The sequence below is a fragment of the Anguilla rostrata genome, chromosome 13 (genome assembly GCF_018555375.3).
Source record: "Anguilla rostrata isolate EN2019 chromosome 13, ASM1855537v3, whole genome shotgun sequence".
Classification (NCBI taxonomy): Eukaryota; Metazoa; Chordata; class Actinopteri; order Anguilliformes; family Anguillidae; genus Anguilla; species Anguilla rostrata.
The window spans coordinates 1,014,356-1,035,974 of record NC_057945.1 but is presented as its reverse complement, the minus strand read 5'-3'; the positions used below and the strand labels follow the sequence as shown (position 1 = coordinate 1,035,974).

Sequence of the window (21,619 nt, the reverse complement as noted above, 5' to 3'; positions counted from 1 at the left end):
GCCTGGCTAACATCAACATAAAGGGCATTACAGTAGTCAAGTCGGGTCGAGATAAAAGCATGTATAACCTTTTCAAAGTCACTAAATGATAAAAAGGACTTGACCTTAGATAAAAGCCTCAGCTGGAAAAAGCTAGATTTGATCACTGAGTTTATATGTTTATCTAATTTAAAATCCCTATCCATTATCACACCCAGATTTTTCACAGTGGGTTTGGGTTCCAGGGAACACAGGTCCATATGAGGGGCATCATAGGCACCACTGGGTCCAAATATCAGGATTTCAGTTTTACTCTCATTAAAGTTTAAAAAGTTTAAGGTCATCCACGCTTTGATGTCCTTGAGACAGTCCAACAATGGTTTTATAGAGTTTGCATCTTTCCGTTTCAAAGGCAGGTAAATTTGAGTGTCATCTGCATAACAGTGGAACGAGATGCCATATTTTCTGAAAATGGACCCTAAGGGGAGCATATAAAGGGAAAAAGGGATTGGCCCAAGAATAGATCACTGAGGGACTCCACAAGGGAGAGGTGCTGAGGAGGATACAGAGTCACCAAGGCTGACATGACTAATTTAGCAGATGCCCAGTCTCCCGGCAAACTGCACGAATGTTAAGTATTCATAGAGCTCGGAAATTTCCAGAAGCCATTTAGTAGAACTACTGCGCCCTACTATAGGACACACCAGCAGAGCCACACCAGAGCAGTGGGAAAAATCTCAATGGGAGGGGCCTCAGATACTTAATGGCAGAGGATGCAGGAGTGGCTAAGTGATGTTCCCTTAGTAATACAAAGTTTGGCTATGCTCAAACACCAATTACATGCCAGCAGCTACAGCAAGCTCCGCCTTCCCCACAGCAAGTCGCACCATCCCCACAGCAAGCTCCGCCTTCCCCACAGCAAGCTACACCTTCCCCACAGCAAGCTCCGCCTTCCCCACAGCAAGCTGCACCTTCCCCACAGCAAGCTCCGCCTTCCCCACAGCAAGCCACACCTTCCCCACAGCAAGCTCCGCCTTCCCCACAGCAAGTTGCACCTTCACCACAGCAAGCTTTGCCTTCCCCACAGCAACCACAATCTGTACACAGAGCCGTCCTTCCAAGCAAGTTGCACCTAACACACACAAGCAACTTTTTCCTTCCCACAGCGAATAGTAATCTGGTAAACAATGAGTATACTAACTGAATTATACAATGCATGTGTACTACAAAAACCACCTTAGAAATCAAATTGCTTCGGACTTAGTTTTCCATAAATGACTGCGTAATGTTAAAGGTGTGGGTTTAAATATGAGTATATAATGTGTAATTATATCCAACTGTATTAGTTACGACAAAAAACTCACTTAAGAAATCATTGCATTTACCGAGCTTTTAGTTTGAAATCCTCTAACCGGAAGTCTCCAATTGTTTCCAGCAACAATTGCCAGCTTCTGGAGCTCAGTCTGCTAGAGCCAGACCGTTCTCCATGGTCCCTTACTTCGGTAAGAAGTAATGTTATAAACAGCATTAACTGGGCGACGACGTATGTTCTAATGCGCGCAAAAGGCAAGGAAAGCATTAGTGACCGGGTGTTTTGAATAATCAAGGCAACCAGGCCAGATAAAACACTTTCAACGTTGCACGCGGGAGACTTGCTAACATGGCAGTATGGTTTGGACAGATCACCGCGTTTGTGGGATGTAATGAACAGTGGGCTACTTACATTGAACGATTTGAGCATTTTGTCGCCGCTAATGATATTAAAGATGATAAGAGGGTGGCGGTGCTTCTGAGTGTGATGGGTAGTGATACATACGGACTATTACGGAGCATTATTGCACCGAGAAAACCCGGTGAAATGGAGTATGGGGACATGCATGTACTCTCCTCTCTCTGCCTGACACTTGGAGAATAGTAATGGCAGTAACACACATTTAGCACAGAGGAAACGCATAGTACACGATCAAATAATGAGAATGAAGTAAACTATGCACTACAGAGTAGGGTGATATAGACAATGTAATACTGAAAGATCAATGACAAAAGACAGCGTAAACAGACATCTCATAAAAAACACGTTTTCAACGTACAAAAATGCCAAGTTACTCACACATACAAGACATACATCGTCTATAACTCATTCATTCAGACTGCCAAAATCCAGGCCTGCCATTAAAAGTATTGATATCAAAATGACGCCAAGTTACGGTACTTACTAGAAACAATATAGGCTATCTTGCCTCACCGAAATTAAATAAGATGTATTCCAAAGCAATGCTACCCAATATGTGTGAGTAACTTGGCATTTTTGTACGTTGAAAACGTGTTTTTTATGAGATATAATTTCTTTTTGCAAAGCGTTTTATTGTGAGAGTGAGAAATGCGAAGTGACCCTGTAAGTAACGGTTGTGGATATGGCTATCCTTGTGTGTGAATTTGTACAGTCTGATGAGCGTGTACCGTTTAGCAGTTTCGGTTTGCTATATATGTAAAACAGTGGCTGTGACAAAGGGTGCGGTGGCGTAAGTGTAAACGCATCAGAAACGCAGGTGAAATATGGCCAGTGTATGTACTCACGGATTTGACGGCCATCCAACGAGATTTGATTGACAAAAGAATCAGCAAGCCCGTAGAATTAGAGCTCCCTAGGTCGCAACTTGTGTACCCTTCTGCTCCGTTGTCTGTTATTTCGTGGAGATGCACTTCTAGTGTTTGTATGGTTTATAAGGCATTTTGATAGGCTTATCTGCAGGTAGGAATCCTGTTCGCTGTTTTGCTAAGCTAGAACTGGAAAACTTGATGGTGGAGAATAGGAGCAGACGCATATATCCCAGCAGGCTTTGCATATGAGAAAATAACAACAGTGTGAGAGAAATTAGGAGAAATTATGAAATTCCGTAGTTGAAACAATATGTTTTTAGCAGAATGGGCATGTAGGTGAAGGTTGACATGATCACAGTAGTGAAGTAAATGAAGTGACCATGAGCGAGCTTAGTTTCCTTATCGAACGGTATATAGGCTTATAACAGTCTGTATAAAGCATTAGTCGTTGAAGTGGAGGGTTAAGTAACGTGTGAAATCCATTGCACTGATGTGCTTTTCTCATGTTCAGTACTAGTAGTTATAATTGTGAGTGAGTCATGATTTTAAAGTTACAGAACATACATACGTAGTAGGCTAATTGTTTGTATGTGGCTAGATAGAGAACAGAGCGAGGTAACATGAATGTAGAAACGTGGCGTTTGCTGATAAGGTTTTGTACGGTAGCCAAGTGAAGAAATTTTGTTAGTAGAAATGGCACAGTGGTGAACTGGTGAAACTTTTTAATAAAAGGAATACATTTGCCGTCATGAAATGCATATGGGTGGCCGTGAGTGAGTTTTGGTAAAGCAAATATAAGCGTAAGAAAACGTTAGACGTGCGCCCTGACTGGTAAACTGGAGCATTTCCACTTTGTTTCTGGTTATCCTCCTGATATGAGAATCTGGCCAGCTCCTCCTTTTCAGTGGCGGATTCACTTATCTCCGTCTTTTTAAAAGAAAAAAACTGAAATGAAACGCAGCTCAAATAAAGAAAACTCGCTCTCGGCGTTAGCTCCCGGTCTCGCCCCCGAACTGTGGAGAGCAGCACACCTTTAAGCACCTGGGCTGATTAGCCAACGCAACCCAGGTGTTTAAGGCGCAGCCGAGACCAATCTGCCTCCAGCGGACTGACTGCTACAGTCACTTGCAGTGAAACACCAGATGGTGATGTCATCATTTACATAATGAAAGCTCTCTGAAACCCTCTTATGACACAAAAGTGTCTTTGCTGCCCTATGATGTGTTACATGAGGACATAAAGCTAGCCATTAAATGTAAATTTCCAAGCCAAACTAGTGCACGGTTGTCAAATGCCATATCCTGTTGGAATGTCCTTGGTTCCTGTTTTTCCCTTGAAAATATTGTAAAACCATGCCAAGGCATATCTATGGTGTACTGGAAATCTCTTCACGCATTTGCACCGATTTTATCCCAGGACATGCATAGCTTACTGTAGATGTGGAGTAAATAACAGTTGACAGTATTCAGTAGTTACCTTGTTCTTTTGATGTCATCACAGTATTTGGGTCACAATTAATTTACATTAAGCCTCCGATTCCATACGTTTTATAATATTATAGATTTGGACTTCCAATTAAATAATATATTATTTTCTTTGTGTTCACTTTTTGTGTTTGTGATGAGCTATGTACTCTGTAATCTTTGTAACAGCCAAAATTGGGATGATTAATAATGTTTTATTATCATGTGCTAGAGATATAACTGACTTTCTGTTCTATGCTATTTCACACTCCTGGTTGCAGGTGGAACCAACTGCTCCGCCCGCAAATTTAAGAGTAATTTTTGAAGACCATGACATTCGGAAACTAACTCTACCATTAGGAATCCCGCATACAATAGAGGATCTCCACACAGCTGTCAGACAGGCCTTCAGTGTACCAGTGGACTTCATTCTTCATTATATGGACAGTGATTTTGGGAACCAGTTCTTTACTTTATCTTCCACAGACCTAATTCAAGATAAGGGCACTGTCAAAGTTGTGCTCATTGAATCCCCTGTTATGCTGTTGTCACCACTGAGGAGTTCTGATGTCGAGGCCATCGAGATGGCCCCAGCCTTATTACCAGGGTCCGCTTGTCCCTCCACGCCATGCAGTCCCACCACATCGCGTAGTTCCTCGTTTGCTGACGCGGCTTTGCCGTCGCCCGACCAAAATCTGGAAAGATCTGTACCTTGGCCGTCCAAGTTTCCAATCCCACGCTTCTCCTTCAACACTGAGCTTATGCTAGAGAGGGCCAACGAAAGCTATCGCAAGGACGGCAGCCTCTTCAGCGCTCCGGGCATTAAAATTGACGTCCTTGAAAAGTTGGCGGAAACAATCTATCAGTATGTAGCCTATCCATCCAGCGCACAGGTTTGTGCTGTTGCACAGGCCCTTGTCTCGAAGCATCCTTGCCTGAAGGAACCCGGCTCGGTCACAGGTTACTATGGATGGCAATCAAGCTTAAAATACAAAATGGGCAACTACAGGTCGAAGCTCCGGAGCCTTGGGTACCCTGAGGTTATGGTGAACTCCCTGAAACAGAAACACCCAGATCAAATGACACCCGCCAAAAATGTGAAGAAACCCAAAAAGGCCGAAGTGAACTATCTGCCACTTTACCCAGCTGGAGAAACCAGGGAAACTCTAGAGAATGAGAGGGTGCGGTTAATTGAAGAAATGAAGAAAAAAGACAACTTCAAGGTCATCAATGACAAAATGACAAAGACTTTTTCACTGCGCCGACAGGAAGTTGTCATTCAGTGCCCAATGATTACCGATCTGAAGGAGAGATGGCCTGCCCTGTTTACCGCATCTCAGGTGAGTTGATGTATTCGCCTTGTTTCTCCTGTTGTCATTTTATGTGAATCCATGAATCTGCCACAGTTCACTCAACATCAGATTTGCTTCTGCTGATTTGGATGACCGTGATTCTAGCATTTCAAGGTTTTTTTGCTCTTATTGCTTTCATTGGTCAGTGATTTAAGGTGCTACTACTACTATAACACCAACACCGTTGTAAAGCGTAGACTCTTCGCACTTCGATGCCACACACCCCGCCTCAATCGGTAAAACCACTAGAGATAACAGAAGAATAACAAAGCAGTCCCCTTCCCCAAAGGAGGGCTGAAACTGGCACCCCTGGTGGATTATTATGGTATTTAATAATCCATTAACTGTCCGAAACAAGTCAAACAACTGCTAATACCACAGTGATGGTATTGATATCGCTAAAATCACCCTCTGATCCCTAAGCAGTCAATCTGCGCTTTGTACACAGGCTAGCAAAAGTCATTATTCATTATGCGTTATTTCCATTGAGCCAAATGTGTTTTCATGCGCATTTGAAAACTATAATTTCGTAAATAGAATGTCAAATGCGAAAAGTGCGTCTTTTCTAAAACAGCAACTTCTTCCAAGCAGCGAAACAGTGATTTCAATGAGACATTCCAGTGCAGAGTAAATGACCTAAAAGCAAGCAACTGCTACCCTCTCTAAGATCTACTCATCGTGACTTTTGCCCCTGCTTGGAAACCTTGTATATGTTACAGTAATCATACAGTGGCATGCTCTTCAAGCTCATTTACACAGCTTTCAAATTTAGCTTACGACTTCCTTCTAGCTGAAACGACGGCTACTTTCACGTAGCATTTTCGCATTGTGCATGAGTGGAAGCTTAGCGCACGCTTTAATTGGGCTTTTTTTTTGTTTATCGGCAAATGCTTTGCATAAAAAACATTGCAGTAGTGATAAAGGGCACTGTATTATTGTAAATGGTTTATGATTCTTTGTCATTTTCCTCTCTGTGAGCTCTCAATCTGTTTGTGATCAGGAGGTTTGCTGCTGACAAGCCTGATTTATAGCAGTCTGGCAGCTGATTGCAGGTCTGAGCACTCAGCAAGGTAAACCCATGTGGTTTTATTGTTTCTAAGTGAATTCAGTTTGTGAGATAACTAACCATTATGAACTCATTTTGTACATAGAAGCTCTCCAAAAGGACAGCATTTGACTGACATACAGGGCTTAATGAAAAGGAGAGGGAATGGGTAAATAAAGAATATTTGTTTTGTGGAGTTTCAGAGGGTACCACCCTCAGTGGAATTAGCATCTGCAAGTGGAATATGGCTGGGGGAAAAGTTATAGACAATATTACAATTTAGAGAGATTTGGTGCTATTTGGAGAGGTTTTCGGGAGATTTGGGCCCACTTTTGTTCAATCCACTCTAAACTTTTTTGCTGGTGTTGTATAGCCTACATCCTGGGGTACAATTGGAAAAATAAATCTGGTTTCATCCAGTATCAGAAGTGCACATAATCACTACAGAATAAAGAAAATACATAACAATGTATGGATTTCTTTGTTGTTTTTCAGAACAAATATGTCCTGTGTGTTTACTGACTGTGCCTCCCATAGGATCAGGGGATTTGGCCATTTTGTTACAGATTTCTTTTTTATTTCAAGCTTTGAACCACATCAGTACTGTATACAATTTTGGAGATAACAGGGTTTATTTAAGATGGGGGATTCTTACAAAAAAGACCTGGATTTTAAGTGGGTTTTAGAGGTTAACAGTACAGTATACCAGCAAAAGACCTGGATTTTAAGTGGGTTTTAGAGGTTAACAGTACAGTATACCAGCAGTATAGTAGGGAATAAAATGGTTGTCTATGCCCATCGTTGCCATTTGTACATGAAGAATTGTTTCGGCGGGTGTTATAATGGGGCAGTGTGGCGCTGTGTTTTCTTGCTTGATTGTTTGTCTGTTGTGACTCTAAGGTGAACAATGAGTTCCTGAGAATAACTACCATACACCTGGAGGCTAAATTCATGTCACAGCTCGACCAGTACAGCCCGAGATTGCTGTCTATTTTCAATTCAAAGGGAGGTGTGGCCGGAAGAAAGATACGGACCATACTGGACCATCTACAGCAGGTATGCTTTGAGAAAATCACACCTGATAAATGTGTCACCGTGTAACAATGAATCAGCTTTTATTTTTGTTTCTTAGATCTCAAAAACTGCTTTAAGTTGGGTGCCCTTTTCAGCACATCTCCTGCTTATGTGTGCTGATACAGAATGTCATCATTCAACCTGATGCAAGGTGGGCATTGTCCACCTCTGCTTGGCTGCAGTTCTCCTGGAGCTGGAATTGTAGTATTCCTTTTGAACTTTCTACCCTGATTTGTCTTTCAGTTACTAATATCTGGGGTCATAACAAAGCGTTTGCAATAGGAGCTCACTGCAAATTAATTTGTTTGAGATTTTCACTAAACAAAACATCACTTCACAGCACCACTGTGCCATAGAGGAAAGAAGAGAGGTTGTGATCCGGTGCTTGGTGAAGTACTTAGGAGAAGATGGTCTCATCAGAGACCACCAGGTAACACCAAGAGCTTTGTTTTTGTTGGTCAAACATTATTTTATGCCTTGATGCATATGTGCACATTATTTCTTGTTATTTTGTGTTATTAACTGTACTGTTAGCATTACTTTGAAATTGATTTAAATTGAAATTGGCATACTCCTTTGCGATACGCGCGTGTATCTTTGATTTTAGTCTGAATTGATGCAAGTTTTCCATTCGTTCAGGCTGCTGCTAGTAACTCAGTCACATCCCCGTGATGTAGTTGTGGTGGAGAGCTGGTTGAATGAAGCTGTGTTAGGGGTGTGACTCATTTATTTCATATGGGCGCGTATTCTCTTTCTAAAGTTAGTCAGAAAAATATCCTTGCACTCTCCACGACATAAAAGCTGCAGAAAGTCTAGCAACACTAGCGGCCAGATTAGTTTTAGATTGATGATAATTTTTAATTAATGTAATCCATTTCATAATAAGGCTGAAGGGGTCTGAATACTTTCCAAAGGCACTGTATATATGTATAGTATATTACATATGTTATATAGATTTGTATTATATATCAATGGGACCCTGTTTGGCTCAAATATGACCTGAATATACACCCTTGACACACACTCAAAATAATCTGTGAATATTTATTGTAAATTAAACTGCCAAGAAACAGTAAATGACACAAATAACAACGAGCACATTGGGAAATTACTTTTGAAAAATATGAGCTCATTGTGTTGTATTAACGCTCACATAGAAGTTGAAATCACATCTGTTTAAGAAATGGACAACCATTGACAACCGAGTTGCGCAAAATAGACAAGTGGCCAGAATGAGTGTCAGGCCCCCATATGATATTGATTATTTGAGTGATATGATTGAACTATTTTATGAATTGTGAGCTATCCAGCTATATGTGGTGTAATCAAAACAAAAAATATGCATTTTTCCCAGACTATGTGGGGAGGGGATTGGGGTGAAATGGAAACTTGAGGTTCTCTACGGTCGGGGGTTTGAATGGAATGTTGAGGCCGGGGTTTGCCAGCTCTCCCTGGGGTAAGATCAGGAGGTGAGGTTAGGGCTTGAAGAGGGTGAGATTAGGGTTTGGAGGGGGTGAGAGTAGGGCTTGGAGGGGGTGAGGTTAGGGCTTGGAGGTATCCCAGGCGATGGTGCCCACCGTGTCCAGTTGTGAGTGGAACCCTGGTCCTTCTTTCTCGAGGGAGGCAGCAGCAGCAGTCTTCTAGTGTGTGTGGTGGAAAATGGACACTTGTCAGTCAGCTGAATTTGTCTGAACCTGAGCTGAACCATCATTTCAAGTTCATGGGGTGTCGTTCTATGCCCTACCACACTTTGTCTCCCACCTTACCGCACCCAGATATTTAGCGAAGTGAGATGTGACATCGCATCTCTTACATCCAATACACAGTAAGCAAAGTCACACACACACATTTTTAGTATTTTAGTCTAAAATGCGTGTTCATTGCCATAGTTGCACTCGTTGCATAGTTACACTTGCTCTCTTTGGCAGTTCTGCTGATTCATGATGCAAGGTCATGAAGCAGTTACGCTGATGTGGTGACTTGTCGCGATGCTGAAGGTCTGTTTCCAGCCCAGTGGGGCTCTATGAAGAGATCGGGGTGCCGCAGAACATTTAAAATGCACTGCCTGACTTTAAGATGTTTGAGATGTGCAGTCCACGTCCAGCTGTATAAATGAATGAAATGTAAATGTTACGTAAAAGCTGTGTAAGACACTCTGGATACGAGCGTCTGCTAAATGCCTGTAATGTAATGTGATCTGACAGGATATGGATGGAGAAGACACACAGGACCCCTCCGAAAACCCAATGAATGTCTACATCGTCAAAAAAGAAGTTCCGTTGGGGAATGGCACCCACAAGGGCATTGTCATCGTTGTTGAGGGTGAAGAAGCCCTGACTGATCTGCGTGATGTGTCTCAAGCGTGCGCCGTTCTGTTAGGCTTCACGTACTCATTGAATCTGGAATACCCTAAAAAGCTTAAATACACGTTTGAGGTGTTCCAGAAGCTTTTCCTGGAACTGGATAGCGGCAGAATGTCCCCAAAAGTGCACTCCCTAAAAAACAGATTGTTAACTTGAAATGCCTTTGTTCATTAGGGGTCCAAGCATTTTTGCATCATCTCATTTATTATAATCTGAATTAAGGTCTGTAGGTCCTCATAAGGTCTGTAGTTCTCTGAGTGAGATGCCATTGTCATGCCATCACATTTCCATCAAATCTTGTGCCTTTTTGTTTTTGCATGATGGCTAATTTATGCCACAGTCCACATGAAACAGGCATCAAGTTCTGAAATAATGTTTTGTGAGTAAACATTAAAGGAGAGCTTGAAAAAATCAGTCTCGAGGAGTCACAGTTCAGCGAAATTTTGTGCCTTTTTTAAATGATAGTTCAAGGACACAAATTAAGGGTCTGTTTTATCACCTGGTATCCATGTGAAACAGGAATCTTATGGTGTGAAGTTATGCTTTGTTAGTAAGCATTGAAAGAGAGCTTCGAAGTGCCAGTCTTTCGTAGAGGCATCATGGGTCAGTCAAATCTCAATGAGAAATTACCAGTGCACATTTGTTAAAAGGTTTGTGTTATGCTTTATAGTACGTATGAAAGGACAACTTGGACATTTTGTCATATAGCAACAACCATTTTTTTAAAATGATGCCTGAATGGTATTAAAAACAGCACCTTAGATTTTTATGTAATCTGGATAGGAAATCAGTGTATAAGGTCTGCTGTTATGCTTTCTGAGTAAGCATCAAATGATAAATCACAGTTCAGTAAAATGTTATGCCTTCTTTTAAACTATAGTTGACGTATTCTAAAAATTAAGGTTCTGTTTTATCTCCTGAAATCCACGTGAAACAGTGTGTTATAGAGGCTCTGTAAGATTCTGTTTTTAAAAAAAGTATTTCAATAAATGGAAAACCTTTCTTTCAGCTCTTTGAAATAATTTATTTATTTTAGCTGGCAACAATAGTTTACTTTTAAATTTCTTTTAAAGAATTCTTTTGGAACCACTTAATTGGTTTAAAGGTAACGTAAGTCTTCTTCATGGTAACACATGAATTGTAGTTCTCCTGACTTAATTTGATTGTGTAATTGTAATGATAATATTTGACTTCATTTTACCTAAAACCATACCAATTAAAATTCAAATAGATCAGTGCAGACTTACCCTATTTTAAAAAATAATTTGAACACATTGTTTTACAGTGCATATAGGCTCCAACTCCATTGTTACCCTGAATTTCATTACAAATAACTCTTAAAGTCTACAAATTTCATTACAGTAAAAAAAATGTTTCAATGAAAAATCTAATTTAAAAAAATAATTGAATGTCATTAGACCTTTTATTTACTTATATGCTATTATCTTTCTGTTGACACAAGCTGTTGTGAATGTTGACATATATTTGTGTACAGTATAGCTCTTTTTGATTAGTAGTTATTGTGATTTATATTGGCAAAATATTTTCCCTTGATTCCTTCCCTTCCATACACGTTAATGTACACACTTTCATTCCTGTCACTGATTCAGTTGCTTGTCCAAAGCGAAGCATTGTGGAACTTGCAGTAACGTATAGCCCAAATTGCTTACACATATAAGTACATCTTTGTGTCCTTCACCGAAGGAAAGCAAACAAGGACAATCAAATAGAAATAAAGTTCCTTAATTTATTAAACAACTGAAAAGTCCCCTGTCATGGCAGCCTCCGGTTTGCTGGTCGGCCTCAGTTAAACATGCCTGTGTGTGAGGCTGCTGTCCAAGGTCCTGTAGGCCTCCCTGTATGTGAGAGGGAACAGGCACAGCTGCTGTCCAAGGTCCTGTAGGCCTCTCTGCCTGTGGGAGGGAACAGGAACAGCTGCTGTCCAAGGTCCTGTAAGCCTCCCTGTCTGTGGGAGGGAACAGGAACTGCTGCTGTCCAAGGTCCTGTGAGCCTCCCTGGCTGTGGGAGGGAACAGGAACAGCTGCTGTCCAAGGTCCTGTAGGTCCAATGAGATCTGCTCTTCCCTCTGCCCTTCCCCCTGCATCCTCCGTTAGAAGAAATACCAAGCACAGTTCCTGCTGCTTACTGTGCTACAGCTGTGCAGGCTAGCTTACTGATTCAGTACTCATCCAAATCATGTATCAACACAACCAGGCCAAAGTACCTAGCAAGCACAGTAAATGATGGTACCAAACTACAAAACCAGAACATGTGGAGATGAGTGAAAGTAATATAAGAGAGACAGAGCAGCATCAAGGTCTCTAAACAGAGGGTGGAGATCTTCACACTGTAGCTCAGGGCTGCCCAAACCTGTTCCTGGAGATCTGCCGTACTGTGGGTTTTCGTCCCAACCCTAACAAAGCACACCTCAACCTATCAGGTCTCATTGAGCTGCTAATTAGTTTAGTCGTGTGCCAAATTAGGGTTGAAATGAAAAGCTAGAGGATGGTAGATCTCCAGCAACAGGGTGGGGCAGCCCTGCTGTAACTCAGTGCTAAATTGCTAAGAATTCCAGAAATTTAACTATGAAGGAAAGGTCTCAGTTAAGAAATTCACGCATATTGCCAGTGCTGTAGCTCAACAAAATGGAGCAGGTGGTCTTCAGTTCAACTCTGGCATCAGGAAGAATGGGCATCATTCAGCTGTGTACAGTGATAATGCAATGTAATCTGTTGGTATTGGTATTGATTCTGTATTGTACATTGAAGTTAAACGGTGTGGTTTTGTTTGTTGCAACCTATGCCTTATGAAGTAATTTAAAAAGCAGCACAAATCTGGTTAAGCACTCAGTTGCAGACTCAATGGCTCAAACTACTACCTACCAATTCTCATGTAAGGTCAGTGATCTAGCTAAGCAAAACAGCAAAGAGGAGTCCTACCTACAGTTAAGCGTATCAAAATGCACTTTTAGTGTTTCTAAGGTATATAAGGCATCTCAACGAAATAACAGAAAATGGAGCCGGAGCCTCTTTTACACTTATGCCACCGCACCCTTTGTCACAGTCATTGTACATATATAGCAAAACGAAAGTGCTAAACGGTACACGTTCATCAGACTGCACAAATTCACACAATGACGGTCATAATCCACAACCGTTTCTTAAAGTGTTACTTCGCATTTTTACACCCAGGTCCGCTCCGCTGTTCATCACGAATCATGTCTTCAACTTGCTCCCCTGCCCCAAAATCTTGCTCTGCCTCCCAATCAAACCAGCCTACATCCGGCACTGCCTATGCTGTTTGCATGTATGTATGTGTACGCATACTTCTCATAGTCTACATTTATTAAATTTCACAAAAATGGCAGTAAAAATGGCCATTTTAAAGATATGGGTATGCAGATTAAAAGTATACCCCTTTCATTTGTTAACTATCTTTATTTTTTGCAGTAATCAGGTACGCAAATGAACCAGCAGTGAACTCACATTGACAATGCATGCCCGGGCTACACTAAAACACCAGCAACAATTGCTGGGAACGTGATTTCATAGAAATTACTATATAATCGTATAAATATCAAAATGTTAGATGCAATTATATCCAACTGCATTAGTTACAAGAAGAAAAACGACAAAATTACACAAGAAATAATTTTATTGACATAACTTTTATTATGAAAAACTCCTCCCAATTGTTGCCAGCGGGCACTGCTGAACTCAGAGAACTGGTTCCGTCTTATCCTTTATGGTTTGTGCAGCCTAAACATCCACATGGGAACTATAGTCTCCGAGAATTACATTACATACACTTCAACAAAGTTTAAATAATTCATTCATCAACGAATTGACCCCATAATCTTGATGCTTTAACTGTTCCGTAAGTTTTTTTAAAGCAAGCTTCAAATCTCGGCTTGTTTTCCAATAATTAGAGGTTTGTTTAACATATCTGTTTGCTAATTTGTCGATTGTACCCTAGAATTGTAGCTCGTTTTAATTCATTTTAAGCGAGTTATCATAGGAAACTAAGTACTGGTCCAATGTTACTTCTTTAGATGGTCAATAACATTACAATCAGTTAAAAATCTCGTCCAATAAAGTTAGTTACAGTGGCATCACTTTGAAGGACCCACAAAGTTGGTGAGTATCTGGTGTGTAGAGGTGGTGTGTGTCCGGTGTGTGTAGGTGGTGTATGTCCGGTGTGTGTAGGTGGTGTGTGTCTAGTGTGTGACTGGTGTGTGTAGGTGGTGCGTGACCTGTGTGTGTAAATGGTGTGTGTCTGGTGTATGTCCGGTATGTGTAGGTGGTGTGTGTCTGGTGTGTGTCTGGTGTGTGACTGGTGTGTATCTGGTGTGTGTAGGTGGTGTATGTCCGGTGTGTATCTGGTGTGTGTAGAGGTGGTGTGTGTCCAGTGTGTGTAGGTGGTGTGTGTCTGGTGTGTATCTGGTGTGTGTAGAGGTGGTGTGTGACCTGTGTGTGGAGGTGCGGGACCAGGGTGGCTCGAATTGATGGTTTCAAACGACGACTGAAGACCCACCTCTTCAGGCTGCACCTCTCCCCATCCCTCCCTTCCCCCCTGTAAATGACTAAAACTTAGGGTTGTAACTAGGCAGCTGTTTCATAGGTGACTTAGTTGATGCGCCTGTCTTAACGACTACTTGTATTTTTATTTATTTTTATTTCCATAGATTGCGTTGTTGCCGTTCTCGTTGTTAGTGTTAATCAGTTTAACCATCAGGGTCCAAGTTGAACTATGCGGTTGTTCCCTGTACTTGGACCGGTTATACACTTTGTTGTACGTCGCTCTGGATAAGAGCGTCTGCCAAATGCCTGTAATGTAATGTAATGGTTCCAGTGATGGTGCTGGTGCACCCTGATTCCACCATGAATCTGAATCAGAACGGTGTTCTGGCCTCCTTATGCCACAGCAAGCTCAGGCTTCATGTTCCGAGGCACAGAAACAGCTTTCTTCCACTGTTCAACAAGAAGAAGAAAATAAATCAGTGGCAGTTAAAATGAATAATGTATTTTAAAAATTGAGGTATCAGGGAGGAAGGGTTTCCCCCACCTCATAAGGCAAGAGCGCCCCCCAGTGGTCAGTCGGGCATCTGTAGGACTGCACAGTGTAAAGAATGTGTCAGCTGCTGCAGTAGGGCCTGTTTGATTCAGGCTAAATCTCTTTCCCTGTTTCCATCCAGGAGCTGCACTTCTGCACACCTTTGAGCAGCAGTATGATGCGGGCAGGAGTCTGTCTGAGACAGGACACTGAGACAATACTACCAGAGCTCACTGAGCAGCACAGGATCAGACAGAAAGAAGAAGAGCTCAGTGGATTGGAGTCTGTCCACATGCTGCACCAGGACTCAACACACTGGAGCCAGAGTGTGTTACAGCACACAGCGGGGTCAGTGATGTACACCACACACACATATCACTAATTAAAACAGAAACTGATCTGTACTCCACCCACATGGTAGATCTTATTAAGACAGAGAAGCTAGACAGTACAGAGATGGGATGTGCAACCCATCTACATCCTGACCAAATCAAAACAGAGGCTGATGATGGAGGATACCTTAAGGCAGAACACTTTGGTGACTTGCAGGACATTAAATGTGTTAATATTAAATCTTATGAAATGAAGTATGAATCCAGTGAAAGGTTAGTGAGTGATCTGAAGAATACTGTGATATATGGAGCTGGTGTTGATCATAAAGGCCAGACTAAACCATGGAAATATGCTGGAGAGCTAGACCAAAACTGTAAAAAAGAAATTCATGATCTGCTGGCCCAAATTGGAGACTTCAATTTTCACAATGATATAAACAATGAGAATACTCACACCAGAATTGTCCAGGAAACTATAAACAGAAGCAACAAACGGGATAATGGGATAACTGAAGCCGTAATAACTAATGCAAGTGAAAATCCAAGCCTTTTGAATTTCGTTCAGAAGAAGACAATTCATAGAATTGTAGAAGGTGAAATTAATACAGGTGAAAAGCTGTACAAATGTACACGGTGTGAGAAGTGTATTAATACCAAATTTAGTTTAAATACACACCTGAGAATTCATTCAGGTGAAAGACCCTACAAATTTTCTCAGTGTGAAAAGTGTTTTTATCCCAAATTTTGTTTAAATACGCACCTGCAAATTCATACAGGTAAAAAACCCTACAAATGTTCTCAGTGTGGGAAGTCCTTTTCCAAAGTATACAATTTAAATATCCACCAGAGAATTCATACAGGTGAAAAGCCTTATCAATGTACTCAGTGTGGGAAGTGCTTTTCCTCAATATCTATATTAATTAAAGCCGCAAGCGGCGTTGGGAGGGGTCCAAGCATTGGCTCTATCGCGCCCCATATGGAGCAATTTTAAAATGGCTTTGTCCTCATGATCATATACCTTCACCCAAACATATCTACTGAATATCATGATGATTGTATTAAATATTGATGACTTATGGCCAATTTTGTGCTAAGAGACGCTGGTGGATGACTTAGTTGCGTCGCCATGGATGTGTCCTGGCTGCTTCCCGTAAAGGCCTTTACTATGTTGTAACACTTAGATGGCATGTCGTAACAGTTAGATGGCCCGGTGTGTATGTACAGCTGCAGCGGTTCCATGCCGCAACTAAAAAAGGTGTCACGATACCAAAATTTTGACACCAATACCAGGTTTAGTATCACGATAATTGATACTGAAACGATACTGATTCAATACTCAGTACCTAACGATACTGAAATTACCTTAATAGATCAGAAATGTAATGTCCACAAGGGATGACCTCATTTTCGAATTCACGGTTTATTAAAAACCTGGTTTATTAACAACCTTTAAGTTGAAGCCTGTTCAACATATCAATAAGCATAGGACTATAGTGGTACAACACTAAACCATAGAAAACTATATTAAATATATTTAAAAAATTAAACAATTGTAAAGTAAATTATCTTTAAACAGGTCTTTCACTTTAAAATATATCTAAAAACAGCATATTTCAATAACAATACAGCATCTTCCTATAATAAAATATTTACAAATTAGAACAGCTATTGCTACTGAAGTGAACTGAGTCTAAGCTTGCGCTGTATCAACCACGAAGAATGCACAAGCGCAGGTCACCTCACTTGCCAACCTTAGTTGCTGCTGCCATCTAGCGAAGATTCTGACAAATTACACTTTTCATCCTCTCAATCAGTAATGCGGGAGACACATTTCCCTGGCTTTTACATTTGACGCAAAACTACCGAACGTCGGAAAATTCTAATACCGAACCGTTTCTTTTTTTTTTTTTAAGTATGGAAAAAGTGCTGAAGTTTCGGTATATCGTGCAACATTACGTCAGACACATACCTATTCCAATCCATTGCTCAGCTTAGCAGAGAATGCACATTTCAGAGCGCCTCAGAGACAGATGGAATAATAATACACATTTCAAATAATAGATAGTACATTGAGAAAAAACGAAACAAAAGACGAAATATCAACTCGCGACCTGCGTGCTGGCCGCAGAGCAGCCTACCGTTTTATTTATGTAGACATTGGCAGATGAGAAAATTTTCGGTTACGCTGACCTATAAAACGCTATTCCAAAAGCAAAATCAAACATGTTATACATCGTTAGAAAGTTTATACTCTCACCTATGGAATAAATGAGTTGTCAATCAAGCCAAATTGCACTAAAAAGGGCGACAACGCCGTAAGCAACAAGTGTGGTATTACGCACAGCTATTTATGAAGATAGCCGACCCAGGCGTGACAGATGCGCGTATTTTTCACAAACGGATTGTCCAAGACAATATATGACCACTCATTCGCAAAAGGGACATTGCTACGCGTAAAACCGATGGTAAGATTGTATATTTATAAAATGTTTAGTCCCAGATATTGACTGTAGAATGACATGGTATAGTTAAAAAAAAAATTGTCTCGTTTATTTCGTAATTCAGTGAGCAGCATTTTCACTGCTGTATTGGCATATTTTAGGGCTAATGTCGGGTTTATCTTGTTGCTACGGAATATTGCATTACATTACATTACAGGCATTTGGCAGACGCTCCTATCCAGAGCGACGTACAACAAAGTGTTTAACCATAACCAGGAACAAGTGTGTCGAAAACCCTAGAGGGCAGTAGCCTACCGTTCCAAGTGCAGGGAACAACCGCATAGTTCAACTTGGACCCTGTAGGTTAAACTGATTAACGCTAACACAAACAAGAACAGCAACAACGCAGTCTATGCAAAAATACAAGCAATAGTTAAGACGAGTTAAGTCACCTACGAAACAACTACCTAGTTACAACCCTAAGCTTACAGTCAATTTAGAGATTAAATTGAGAATACGATTTACAGCATAAATTGCGTCTTTTGCTTATATTCAATATTAGTAATTGCAGCGAGAAACTGCAGCTGTAGACACAAGATAGTCTGTTATGTTATGGTAGCAACGGAACGAAGCGGACTATATATGTATTACCGTCATTGTTTCATTATACCAGCGTGTTTTAGTGCGTTTGCACAGAAACTCAGAACCTATCAATAAAATGGTTTAGCTATTTCTCAGCATAATGAAAGATTCAAAGACTAAACGAACTCACCCGATACTGTCTTCGAATGGATCCATGCTCAAGAAAAGTAATTATACATCCTCTCAAAAAGCTTTTACTAACAAACTTTTGGTATCCTAGCATGCACTCTGGGTGGCACTGTCTTCCATTCCTTCCCCGACGGTCAGACCCTCCCCTCACTGATAAAAACTAGACCCTACAGTGTCGGATTACTTGCGTCGCCATGGATGTCGTTTGCCGTAAAGAAGTTTACTAGATGTTGTAACACTTAGATTTGGAGCTCCAGCTCTTCCACACCCCAATTAATAAAAAAGTCAAAATGGCGGGCAAACAATATGGCGGACATAGGTGCTCCCAAAAGCAAAGTTGTAGAGCACATTCAGATGCATCGGTCGATGTTGATCTGACTTACGGTGTGGGAGTTATGACATTTTAAACATGACCCTTTGTTATAGCGCCACCATCTGGTCGACATAGGTGATTTTTCGTGCCTGAGTAGTGGGGGGCCATAGGAACCCACCTACCAAATTTGGTTGGTCTACAACTTATGGTTGCTGAGCCTCAGACATTTTAGCGGAGAAAACCTCCACGCCCCAACTAAAAAGTCTAAATGGCGGGCAAACAATATGGCGGACATAGGTGGTGCCAATGGCAAAGTTGTAGAGCACGTTCAGATGCATAGGTCGATGAAGTTTTGTGTTGATCTAACTTATGGTGTGGGAGTTATGGCCTTTTACGCATTACCCTTTGTTATAGCGCCACCATCTGGCCGACATAGGTGATTTTTAGTGCTTGAGTAGTGGGGGGCCATAGAAACCCACCTGCCAAATTTGGTTGCTCCAGGACTTATGGTTGCTGAGCCTCAGACACTTTCAGCGGAGATAAATAATAATAAGAATAATAATAATCCTAACAGATACAATAGGGTTCCACCAGCTTCGCTGCTTGGACCCCTAATAATAATAATAATCCTAACAAATACAATAGGGTTCCACCAGCTTCGCTGCTTGGACCCCTAATAATAATAATAATCCGAACAGATACAATAGGGTTCCACCAGCCTCGCTGCTTGGACCCCTAATAATAATCCTAACAGATACAATAGGGTTCCACCAGCTTCGCTGCTTGGACCCCTAAATATGCACCAGAGAATTCATATAGGGGAAAAGCCCTACAAATGCAGAGAGTGTGGAAAGTATTTTTCTCAAACAAGTTCATTAAACTGTCACAAGATGATTCATACAGGAGAAAAGCCCTACGAATGTACACATCACAGCTTTTTGGAAAACTCCGCCTACGTCTTGATAATCTGGTAAAGGTATTATAAAGGTGTGTTCAGATGCTATTTAACTTCACCTAGTCAGCTGGTTAAGTGGCAAAATGATGACTCGATTTGCTACTTCAGATTCATTCCTGGGCACCAGCCGGTAACACTGCTGCCTCGAAGCAAGAAGGTCCATCATTCAATCCTGGTGTGGGCCTGTCTGTGTGGAGTTTGCATATTCTCCCCAAGTCTTTATGGGCTTCCTCCGGGTATTCCGGTGTCCTCCCACAGTCCAAAGACATGCAGGTAATGTTAATTTGAGAGTTAAATAACCCCTAGGTGTGTGAGCGAATGGTGTGTGTGCCTTGCGGCGGCCTGGCGACTTGTCCAGGATGTGTTCCTGCCTCTCATCCAATGCATGCTGGGATAGGCTCCAACACGTCCCGTGAGATGAGATTACTTTTTCAAAGAGGTTTTAACATCGATGGCTTTTCATGTATAGGCGCTCAATTGAATGAAGATGGCTTTGCTATGATTTTGCTACAGCTGTAGATATAGCTGCAGTATTAAAGCAAATTGAATGGGCGGCTAACTAGCTATCATGACAGAACTGTGAGACTATTTTGGCCCAAGATAAAATATTAGGAGTCACAGTGAACCTAGTGTAACAATGTCTTGCTCTCATGAATGAATGAATGTGGGATTCCCAGCTGACTAGCTAATTTAAATGCACTTGACTTTGTTTGAGTTTTCCATGTGATTTGAAAGCTATTTGCCTTTTTATGAATACATAAACTACTGGTGGCGCTCGTCGTTGTGGGGCTGCGTGTCTGCAGTGAATTGCATGGAAATGTGCTGCCTTTTGGGGGGGAAATGAAAGGGCAAATAGGGTATAGGTTACTCATTAGAGAAGCAGGTTTTGATTCTATTTGCTTATGAAAACTCTTGGATCTCAAAACGCCCTCAGAACCGTTTCCAGCTTTTTTGCTTTCCATTAAAAGCCGCCTTTGATTCCATTTGCTTCTGCAAACTGAAAACCCAGCTTTTGTATCTCTGCCTTTCCCCGTCTATAACCTTAATATCATAGTAGGCAAAGCAGGCACTGCTTTTACCAGTTTCATGCTGATTAGCGATTCTGGGAAACAGACTGCCAGCTTAACCTGCTTTAATTATTTAATACTATTTTTCATATTGTATTGTTCTCAATATCCAAGCCTTTTCATCGCTTGCATTTTAGATGTGATAATACTTTAATTTAGACTTTCTTACTTTAAAGGTAGTTTAAATTGCATGATGATTAGCTAGTTACAGTAGCTAGCTGCATACTTTAGCCTGATGCTGGGTATTTACATTTAGGTATCTTAGCTTAAATAATAAACTAAATAACTAAAGACAGATCTGGCAGCATTGGTTTCACATCTCTACGACAAGTGGTTCAATAGTTATGGCTTCTCGGGTTTGAATTTTACTGTTGTTATAGCACCCCCTTAAGGATTATTTGTGTCAAACTTGCTGTGAGGGTGTGGCTGTGGGTCCATAAAAAGTTACAAATGTTTGGAATACTCAATGGCCATTTTCCTGCAAAAGGGAAGAAGACTGAATGATAATAAATAAAAATTCCCAGGTGGTACAGTGTATTGCTGTTTTCCTGGCAGTGTATTATGCTTTCCATCCACTGTGCTTGCTTTGTGAATTACATCATTTTTTTCTGGTACTTGTGATGGTTTAAGGGACACAAATGTATTGCAATCTTTTTTCTGTCCCCTTTAATATCTTTAGGTTCAGCAAATGGGAACTGGGTTTTCAATTACATAATTGTCCTCATCTTTATGTATTCTTATGTTCTTATGTAGATGGTTTAGCTTAAGACAGTTTGGGCCCTGTGAACTGAGCAAATTGTATGCCATCATA

At 41.1% G+C, this 21,619-nt stretch overlaps 1 protein-coding gene across 1 annotated transcript; it reads left to right on the top strand.

The window, feature by feature from the left end:
* Positions 1–1,402: 1,402 nt before the first annotated feature.
* LOC135237725 (uncharacterized) lies at positions 1,403–10,885 on the top strand. Its single transcript, XM_064305099.1, has 5 exons — positions 1,403–1,481; positions 4,325–5,383; positions 7,341–7,496; positions 7,855–7,944; positions 9,719–10,885. Exons 2-5 carry the CDS (start codon positions 4,484–4,486, stop codon positions 10,031–10,033), a joined length of 1,461 nt encoding a protein of 486 aa, XP_064161169.1. The 5' UTR covers positions 1,403–1,481; positions 4,325–4,483; the 3' UTR covers positions 10,034–10,885.
* The last annotated feature ends 10,734 nt before the right edge of the window (positions 10,886–21,619 follow it).

What these genes read in the sequence shown, in the direction of transcription:
- LOC135237725 (XM_064305099.1), top strand. Translation starts at nt 4,484, where the DNA reads ATGGACAGTGATTTTGGGAACCAGTTCTTTACTTTATCTTCCACAGAC. An exon ending in TACTGGACCATCTACAGCAG is followed by an intron (nt 7,497 to 7,854) that starts GTATGCTTTGAG and finishes ATCACTTCACAG; the next exon opens with CACCACTGTGCCATAGAGGA. An exon ending in GTCTCATCAGAGACCACCAG is followed by an intron (nt 7,945 to 9,718) that starts GTAACACCAAGA and finishes GTGATCTGACAG; the next exon opens with GATATGGATGGAGAAGACAC.